General features: G+C 48.8%; 1 protein-coding gene across 2 annotated transcripts in view; it reads right to left on the bottom strand.

Annotated features, from left to right (window-relative positions):
* Window positions 1-7,253: 7,253 nt before the first annotated feature.
* Window positions 7,254-10,442, bottom strand: part of NOB1 (NIN1/PSMD8 binding protein 1 homolog) — an 11,821-nt gene continuing 8,632 nt past the window's right edge. Inside the window, exon 9 of one of the 2 annotated variants that reach the window (XM_008070026.1) lies at window positions 7,254-7,848. In XM_008070026.1, the coding sequence (XP_008068217.1) occupies window positions 7,579-7,848 (270 nt within the window). In that variant the 3' untranslated portion in view covers window positions 7,254-7,578. The remainder of the gene's footprint in view (window positions 7,849-10,442) is intronic. The other variant, XM_008070027.1, reaches the window with a different exon arrangement.

Raw genomic sequence — 10,442 nt, 5'->3', positions numbered from 1 at the left:
GGCTCAGGCAATCCACTCACCTCAGCCTCCCAAAGGCGCGGGATAACAGGCTGAGCCACCGAGCCCAGCTTAGGGATCGTGTTATTATGCCAATGAGCCAAGCAGTGAAATATAATTACATTTTCTTCCTTTTACAACCTTTTGTTTTCCTAAATTAATAATTGCCTCTTTTAGCCGGGCTGAGGCGGAAGGATCGCCAGAGCCCAGGAGGTCGAGGCTGCGGTGGCCGGGAGCGGCCACTGCACTCCAGTCTGGGTGACAGAGTGAGACTCCAACATCAAAAAAAAAAAAAATTTTTTTTAAATTGCCTTTTTTTCTCATTAGTTTTCTATGCCATGAGCACTAAATGTTCCTAAACCTTCCATCTAAATTGTAAAAATGAAACAAAAAGCATGCCATGGATACTATTTTTTGCTTGATCAAACTCATATTCTTTTTGCCTCTCTCTTATGTTGGATCTCACGTATTCCTCTCTGGCTTACTTCCCCACCCTTTTTTGGCTGGATTACATTCTCCAGTAGTTCCCAGAGGTAGGCTAAGTGAAGGCCAGGTGTGGTGGCTCAAACCTGTAATCCCAGCACTTTGGAAGGCCTAGGTGGTAGGACTGCTTGAGCCTAGGAGTTTGAGACCAGCCTGGGCAACACAGTAAGACTTTGTCTCTACAAAAAATTTTAAAAATGCATGATATGTGGTGGTGTGTACCTGTAGTCCCAGCTATTTGGGAGGCTGAGGCAGAAGGATCACCTGAGCCCAGGAGATCAAGGGTGCAATCAGCTGTGATAGTGCCACTGCACTCCAGTTTGGGAGAAAAAGTGAGACTCCAACTCAAAAAAAAAAGAAAAAAAAAAGAAAGGATAAATTAATGGAAAGAAAATTTTCCGATATATTGCGTGTCTGTTTGGTGGTTGGCATTGTATGGAATTCTGGGTTGAAGATGGTTGTTCTTTGGAATTTTGAAGGCACTCATCTGTGTGCTCCAGTTTTCAGGGTTGTTGTAGAAAATCTCTTATCATCTGCTTCCTAACCATTTGGATGTGACCTGCGTTTTCTCCCTGTAAGCACCTGAGATCTTTTATTCGCTGGGTTCTAACTTATCAGCTTTCTCTTTCATCATCTGTAATTTTGGTATCATATTTAAGAAATAATTGCCTGACTCAAGGTGATTAAGATTTCTTTTTTTTCAGTTGGAGTCTCACTCTGTCGCCCAGGTTGGAGAGCAGTGGCATGCTCACGGTCACCACGACCTCAACCTGCTGGGGTCAGGCGATCCTTCTGCTTCAGTCAATCCTTCTGCCTCAGCCTTCCAAGTAGCTGGAACTACAGGCACGCGCCACCACATCTGGCTAATTTTTTTATTTTTTATGTAGAGATGAACTCTCGCCAAGTTGCCCAGGCTGGTCTCGAACCCATGGGCTCAGGCAATCCTCTCACCTCAGCCTCCCAAAATGCTGGGATCATAGGCGTGAGCCACCACGCCCGGCCTGTGATGAAGATTTATACATATGTTTTCTTCTAAGAGTTTCATAGTTTTTGCTCTCTTATTTAGTCTATGATCCATTTGAGAGGATTTTTTTTTTTTTTTTTTTTTTTTGAGTTGACGTCTCACTCTGTCACCCAGACTGGAGTGCAGTGGCCGCTCCCGGCCACCTCAGCCTCGCCTACTGGGCTCCGGGGATCCTACCGCCTCAGCCTTCCAGGTAGCTAGAATTACAGGCATGCACTACCACGCCCAGCTGATTTTTTGATTAATTGTAGAGATGAGGTCTTGCTGCCCAGGCAGGTCTCGAACCCGCAGGCTCAGGCAATCCACTCACCTCAGCCTCCCAAAGGCACGGGATTATAGGCTGAGCCACCGAGCCCGGCATTGAGAGGATTTTTTGTGTGTGATGTGAGGTAGGGAATAAAACCCCCAATGTACAGATTAGGAAACGGAGGTACCAAGCGGTTATGTGGCTTGCCTTTGGTTATACCGCTAGTCAATGAGGTAGTTCAGAATTCAAACCCAAGCCATTAGACCCCACGGTCAGCTCCCAGCTTGTACTTGTTCCCAGAGTTAGAGTCAATTATTGAGTCTAACTCTAGGTCAGCTGTTAATGTTCTTTTTCTATTTTTGAGTTGAAGTCTCACTCTGTTGCCCGGGCTGGAGCACAGTGGCACTCACGGCCACCTCAGCATCAACCTGCTGGGCTCAGGCGACCCTTCTGCCTCAGCCTTCCAAGTAGCTGGAATACAGGCGCGCGCTCCCATGCCTGGCTATGTTCTTGTCTTTGAACCCTGGTTGTTTCATCTGTAAAAATGTGGGTTTGGGCTGCATTGTCTTCAAGGTTCCTTCCAGCTTTAACTTGCTGTCGTACAAGATTGTGCAATTCCCATGGCCTTTTCTGAAGCCGGCCTCTGCCCCAGGATTACGTACTGGGCATTATGTGTAAACCGAAAACAGTGTCCTCAAGGCCCTGCCACATCCCCAGGGAGCAGGCCAGGACCCCAGAGGTGGAGAAAGCTTTGTTGACTCTCTTCATTATCTACAAATAAAAAGAAGAGTTGGAGAATCCTCAGGAGCCCCGCTGTCATCCTCCAGATGAGAGCACACAAACAGCCTCATTAGTCACCTGCTGATGCAGTGTCCATGGGTGGCTGCTTGCCTGCACGAGAAATCCCCATAGTCTCCTTGCTTTTGTCTGAGCTGCAGTGACTTTGTACATCAGCATGGAACCATTCTTAGGCCTGTCTGGGGACCCGGGTGTCTGTCGTCCTCGTTGGTTCCTGTGGATACCAGCCAAGTATCCCTGGAGGTAACCGTTCTCGGCATTAGGGGAGGGAGGAAAGATTCTTCTGCTCTAAATCCTGTCCCCTCCTGTCCTGTCTTGCCGCCACCATCACTGTTGTGCAGAACACGCACCGTTGTGTTGGACTTGCGTTCCGGTGTGTTCTGGAATTTTGTCATGTACTGCCTGAATTAGGTCATCCTTTATTGGGCTGAAAATGTCCTGGTTCAACGGAAAGTTCTCTTGAAATGAAATTCATTGGTTGTGAAGAGATTTTATCTGAGGTAGCAAATTGAGTTTTGGTGCCAGATACAGAATGTAAGGCACAAAAGGGACCCCCCATTGTCAGTATGTGATCATCTTTGTCTGCATAGTAGTTTTTCAGCTTTTTGTGTGAACAGCTTCAGGGATGGAGGACTCTTGTCCTTCCTTCCTTCTTTCCTTCCTTCCTTCTGATTTGGGGTCTCACTCTGTCGCCCAGACTGGAGTGCAGTAGCATGGTCATGGCTCATTGCAGCCTTGACCTCCTGGGCTCAGGCAATCCTTCCACCTCAGCCTCCTGAGTGGCTGGGACTATAGGCATGTACCACCATGCCCTGCAAAAAAAATTTTTTTTTTTTTTTTGAGTTGGAGTCTCGCTCTGTCACCCAGGCTGGAGTGCAGTGGCACACTCACAGCTACCCCAGCATCGACCTGCTGGGCTCTGGCAAGCCTTCTGCCTCAGCCTTCCGGGTAACTGGGACTACAGCCATGTGCCACCACACCCAGCTAATTTTTTGATTTATTGTAGAGACAAGGTCTCGCCAAGTTGCCCGGGCTGGTTTTGAACCCTCAGGCTCAGGCAACTCACTCGCTTTGGCCTCCCAAAGTGCTGGGATTACAGGCTGAGCCATCATGCCCAGCCAAATTTTTAATTTTTTTGTAGAGATGAGGTCTCACTATGTTGCCCAGACTAGTCTTGAATCCCTGGGCTTGAGAAATCCTCCTGCCTGGGCTTCCCAAAGTGCTGGGATGACAGGCATGAGCAGCCACACCCAGCCAAAGGACTCTTGTTACTTCTTTTTTTTTTTTTGAATTGGAGTTCTCACCCTGTTGCCCAGGCTGGAATGCAGTGGCACACTCACGGCCAACGCAACCTCAACCTGCTGGGCTCAGGTGATCCTTTAGCCTCAGACTTCCAAGTAGCTGGAACTACAGGCACGCACCACCACACCCAGCTAATTTTTTGATTTATTGTAGAGACGAAGACTCACCAAGTTGCCCAGGCTGGTCCCGAACCCCCTGGGCTCAGGCAATCTGCCCACCTTGGCCTCCTACAGTGCTGGGATTACAAGTGTGAACCATCACACCTGACCCGAACTCATATTTAATCAAAACTCTTCCAGCAGACAGTCCTTGATTGACACTTTTACCAGGTAAGAATTCTGTATTTGTTTTCTTTAGTATGAAATATGGTTAATTTCAGTGTTATTGGCATTTCCAAAACACCCCTATGGAAGCAGCGCAGTCCACAGCCAAGCAATCCATGTTTGGGCTCAGTGGCTCAAGCCTGTAATATCCCCGCACTTTGGGAGGCTGAGGTGAGAGGATTGCCTGAGTCCAGGGGTTCAAGACCAACCTGGGCAACTTGGTGAGACCTCGTCTCTACAATAAATCAAAATTATTAGCTGGGCATGGTGGCACATGCCTGTGGTTCCAGCTACTTGGAAGGCTGAGGCAGAAGGATTGCCTGAGCCCAGCAGGTCGAGGCTGCGGTGGACGTGAGTGTGTCACTGCACTCCTGCCTGGGCGACAGAGTGAGACTCCACCTCAAAAGAAAAAAAAAGAGAAATATGGGTACAGTCAAACTAAAAGCCCTACCTTCTTCCTTCCCTGTAGACTGGCCATACTGAGAAACCAGGTAGAAAAGAAGTGTGCTGTGTTGAGGCTGGGAAGGACTAGCCTGGCAGGATTTCATCTCTTCCACCATGCCACTGGACTCAGAGGAACATTCAGGAAAACCCTGAACCTACAGCCGGATTCAGCTACAATTCCACACATGCCGCATAGGGGACAGGTGCGGCCTCTCCCATTCCCTCTAGGGCTGTGAACATCCCTAACAGCCCGCAGACTCTTCATGCACCTTAAGCCGAGTGCTTTGGTTCTTTGCAATGTAGCCATTTTCGGCATGAAATGCTTTTTGTGTTTTTTTTGAGTTAGAGTCTCACTCTGTCGCCCAGACTGGAGTGCAGTGACCGCTCCTGGCCACCGCAGCCTCGGCCTGCTGGGCTCCGGCGATCCTTCCTCCTCAGCCTTCCGAGTAGCCGGAATTACAGGCACGCGCCACCACGCCCGGCTGATTTTTTGGTTTATTGTAGAGATGAGGTCTCGCTGCCCAGGCGGGCCTCGAACCCGCGGGCTCAGGCAATTCACTCACCTCAGCCTCCCAAAGGCGCGGGATTAGAGGCTGAGCTACCGAGCCCGGCTCATGAAATGTTTTATTTGTAGATGTGAAGCAGTGAAATGGAATGACAAAGCAAGAAGTGTGTTCTGTCACCCCCACCTTTCTGTATGTCTGAAAGAACAGAATATGAGAAATAGAAAGGTCTTGAATGTGTGGACTCACCTCAGGCTCCAACCATTGTTCACCTCTTCTCCAGCACCCTGGGTTCCTGGTGGGTGCCAACCCATCAAGTGGCAGCCAAGAGCAGGAGTTTCACCAAGACGGGACGGGTGGGGGGCAGCCTGTTTTCTACCATTTCTGCTGATACAGGTGTTGCCTACAAGCACACATGGACTAAGTTGCAATCTTGGCCTGGCCACCCACAAGCTGCACTTTGGGTGAGTTATTTAACCTCTGGTAGCTCAGGACTCTGGAAATAACGGCAGCCACACTACTCTTTGGTTGGATCAAACTGGCTAATGGAAGCCGGGCTCGGTGGCTCAGCCTGTAATCCCGCACTTTTGGGTGGCTGAGGTGAGTAGATTGCCTGAGCCCGCGGGTCCGACACCCGCCTGGGCAGGCGAGACCTCATCTCTACAATAAAATCAAAAAATTAGCCAGGCATGGTAGCAAGCGCCTGTAATTCTGGCTACTCGGAAGGCTGAGGTGGAAGGATCGCCGGAGCCCAGCAGGTCGAGGCTGCGGTGGCTGGGAGCGGCCATTGCACTCCAGTCTGGGCGAAAGAGTGAGACTCCAACTCAAAAAAAAAAAAAAAAAAATTGGCTAATGGAAATTAAGCAATTGACAAAGTCTGTAAGACAAAGTACTGGCTGGGCTCGGTGGTCCAGCCTGTAATCCCGGCACTTGGGGAGCCCGTGGGTTCAAGACCAGCCTGGGTAACTTGGCGAGACCTCGTCTCTAGAAGTAAAAAAAAATTAGCTGGGTGTGGTAGCGCATGCCTGTAGTTCCGGCTACTTGGAAGGCTGAAGTGAAGGATCACCAGCGCCCAGCAGGTCGACGCTGGGGTGGCATGAGCGTGCCACCGTAGTCCAGTCTGGGCAACAAAGTGAGACTCCAACTCAAAAAAAAAGATAAAATGCTTGACATGGTAGCTTTCACCTGGAGTACTAGGCAGTTGAGAAAAAGAGTGAGGAAGATCTCTATGAAATGATATGAGATGATTTCCAGTGCTGGTTATATACTAGATAATAGTAATGTATCAATGCTAATGTCCTGAATCTGATTATTATACTGTGGTTACGTAAAAGAATACCCTTTTCTTAGCAGACACATATTTTGTGTGTGCAGAAAGTGAAAAAAAAAGCAGTCGAGGTTGAAAAAGAAAGTAAATGGGCTGGGCACGATGGCTTAGCCTGCAATCCCACCACTTTGGGAGGCTGAGGCGAGAGGACTGCCTAAACCCAGGGGTTCGAGACCAGCCTGGGCAACTTGGTAAGACCTCGTCTACAATAAATAAAAAAATAAGTCAGGTGTGGTGGCATGCAGCAGTAGTTCCAGCTACTTAGAAGGCTGAGGCGGAAGGATCGCTGGAGTCCAGCAGGTCGAGGCTGCGGTGACCATGAGCATGCCACTGCATTCCAGCCTGGTCCACAGAGTGTGACTCTAACTCAAAAAAAAAGAAAGGCTGGGCTCAGTGGCTCAGCCTGTAATCCCAGCACTTTGGGAGGTCAAAGCGAGTGGATTGCCCGAGCCTGTGGGGTTGAGACCAGCCTGGGCAACTTGGTGAGACGTCTCCACAATAAATCAAAAATTAGCCATGCGTGGTAGCTCCTGTAGTTGTGGCTACTTGGAAGGCTGAGGCGGAAGGATCACCGGAGCCCAGCAGGTCGGGGTTGCGGTGGCCATGAGCAAGCCACTGCGCTCCAGCCTGGGCAAGAGTGAGACTCCAACTCAAAAAAAAAAGAAGAAAGAAAATGGTAGTTCTTAGTTTTCTTGTAACATACTTATTGTACTTTCTGGAATAAAGATAAATCCTTGGGCAGACAGCTTAAGTGTTAGCTTTCAGATTAAGAAGCAAAAATCTGCCCTGTTTAATAAAATGCACAGAAGCTTGCAACCACATTTATTAGAAAAATATTATCCTTTGGAAACTCCTGTCTTTAGAGGCTGGAGATGCGCTCCAGGGCATTGTTCTTTCTGTTCTCATCACTCTTTTCACCTGGCAGGCGTCCAGCTCTCCGGGCGCTCACAGGCCAAGGCACAGCCTGTTCCACCACAAGTCCAACAGGGCACGGCCAGTCACGAGGCAGCGCCGAGGCCAGCCTATTATTTCCCTCAGATGGTTCTGGAGACAACACAGCTGGGAAACGCGTCAGCAGGGCCCCTCAGCAGCTGCAACCGCAACCCGGCCTGCCTGCAGGAGCTCGCGCTTCACCTTTTCCTCACGAACTTCTTTCTGGAAGCGTTGGGATTTAAGCGCCTCCTCCCAGCTCCCAAGGTGCTGTCCCGGACCTGCAGGGCTGCTGACCGGCTGGAGATGTCATTCTCTGCAAAGGGAGACACCCCAGCTATGTAGTCTGGGGCAAACACGTTGGTTTTCTGCCTAGCTTTTCGGGAGAGTCGCAGCTGAGGGAAGCGCTGGTCTTCAGTCAGATGCGGGTTGATGGCGTATTTGCCCCCTTTGGGAGTGGGGAGTGAGTACTGCAAACGAGGAAAGGCCATTAGAGGAACGGGGACCCACAGTCACATGTCCAGGGGCCACTCACATAAAGCTGACCTGACAGATCCTGATGTGGGCAGGTGACAATGGATTGTCATGCACTGCCTGCTGCATGCTACAAACATGGCACACCTCCTCCCACTTGATGCTCACTTCGACTCACAGGGGAAAATCCAATACGTGCTTTGACTATATACCTTCAGCTAGGGACAGAAGAGAATGACATACAGATGCAGAACTCTCATAAGCCGGCACACTTTTCACAACGGTTTGGGTTAGCAGTTCTGAAGTGACAACATACATTCTATGTTTGAGCAAGCAGATACTGTGGGAAGCAGCGCTGGGGGTTCTGGAACTGTGGAAGAGGAGAGGGAGGACTGGAGTGCACAGCGGTGTTGGGCTGAACGGAAGTACACACTCATTGCCTTAGTACAGGCACAGAAACACAAAGTACTCAAGTGTGTGTGTATACACATGTAGACACTGCCTGTCTCTGTCCACCAAGGGTTGAGAAGCAGTGACATCCCAGGACAATAAGCACACCCAGCTCCCAGATCTCCTGAGAGAAACGGCTACTTTTAGGGCAGGAGAAGGCTGAGTCTGGCAACATTGAACATCTTGCTGTGACAGAAAGTAAGAAAGTGTTCAAAGAACAATTGGGATATGTCAAAAGGATACAAGGGCCAGCTCCAAGGGGCTCCCACTGGCCAAGCATGGGATAATTCGAGCCTCAAAATAATGACAGTAGTGGATTACAGCCTAGGGACTAAGACTCCCCAATACCACACTCCTACAAGTCAATAAATGGGTATAAAAGCTCCCTGTTTACAGTAGAATGTCAAGTGATAACACAAGGATGGAATTAGAACATCGCCATTTGGCACTCATCACTATGATAAACGATGCAAGCTACTTTAACTATTGAGTTGAATGAGGAACAGAATATTTACATAGCTTCAGAGTTTTAACTTTCCACAAATATCCATTACAAGTAACTTTACAGTGGATAACTGGCAAAAACCCCCTTAACCAAGTGATCAAAGTTAATATCACTAGCAAATTGGACAACTAATTATCATGTACCCTCTGATACAATTCACTGAGGACACAACATCACTTCTGGGATGTTTCTGCCAAAAAATGCAAGGCCTGAGTCTAATCCAGTTATGAGGAAATATCCGACACACCCAAGCTGAGGGACATCCTACAAAATAACTGACCTAGCTGGGCCTGGTGGCTCACGCCTGTAATCCCAACACTCTGGGAGGCAGAGGAGAGAGGACTGCCTGAGCTCAGGGGTTCGAGTCTAGCCTGGGTAACTTGGCGAGACCTCATCTCTACAATAAGTCAGAAAATTAGCTAGGCATGGTTGCGTGTGCCTGTAGTTCCAGCTACTTGGAAGGCTGAGGTGGAAGGATTGCAGGAGCCTAGAAGGTTGAAGCTGCAGTGGCCGGAAGTGTGCCACTGCTCTCCAGCCTGGGTGACAGAGTGAGACTCTGACACAAAGAAAAAACAAAAACAAAAACAAACTGGCTTGTAGTTAGTCATGAAAGACAAGAAACTGAGAAAGGACTGAAGAGACATGACAAATGCAGTGTGTGATCCTAGAATGAATCCTGAACCATCTCCCTTTGCTAGAAAGGAAATCTATGGAATAACCAGTGAAGCCTGAATATTTGGTCTGTAGTGTAGATCAGGCAGTAGTATTGGAACAATGCTGAATGATACTTGTGGTTATGCCAGATAAAGTCCTTATTTTAGGGCAAAGGGACAAGCGTAGAATTTACTCTCAAGTGGGTCAGAAAAAAATGTCTATGTATGTATACATACATACACACACACATATAAATATATGTAGAGAGGGGGAGAGTGAGAGAGAAAATGTGGTATAAGATGAACAGTGAGGCCAGCCTTGGTGGCTTAGCCTGTAATCCCAGCACTTTGGGAGGCTGAGGCGAGTGGGTTGCCTGAGCCCGTGGGTTTGAGACTAGCCCGGGTGGACTTGGCGAGACCTCATCTCTACAATAAATCAAAAACTAGCTGGGCGTGGTAGTGCGCACCTGTAGTTCCGGCTACTTGGAAGGCTGAGGCGGAAGGATCGCCAGAGCCCAGCAGGTTGAGGCTGCGGTGGCCGGGACTGTGCCACTGCACTCCAGTCTGGGCGACGGAGTGATACTCCAACTCAAAAAAACAAAAACAAAAAAACAAAAAAAGATTAACAGTGGGAAATCCAGGTGAAGAGTAAACAGTAATTCTTTGAACTATTTTGTTTTACAACTTTTCTATAAATTGAAATTTACTTCAAAATAGAAAGTCAAAAAAAAAACATTTCTGGCTGGGCACGGTGGCTCACGCCTATAACCCTAGCACTTTAGGAGGCCGAGGTGAGAGGACTGCCTGAGCCCACGGGTTGGAGACCAGTCTGGGCAACTTGGCGAGACCTCATCTCTACAATAAATCAAAAAATGAGCCAGGTGTGGTAGCGCACCTGTAGTTTCAGCTACTCGGAAGGCTAAGGCAGAAGGATCGCTGGAGCCCAGCAGGTTGAGGCTGCAGTGGCCAGGAGTGGCCACTG

The sequence above is a fragment of the Carlito syrichta genome, unplaced genomic scaffold, assembly GCF_000164805.1.
Source record: "Carlito syrichta isolate Samal-C Ts95f unplaced genomic scaffold, Tarsius_syrichta-2.0.1 Scaffold312739, whole genome shotgun sequence".
NCBI lineage: Eukaryota > Metazoa > Chordata > Mammalia > Primates > Tarsiidae > Carlito > Carlito syrichta.
The sequence above is the reverse complement of the archived record's forward strand: the minus strand, read 5'-3'. Positions and strand labels throughout refer to the sequence as shown.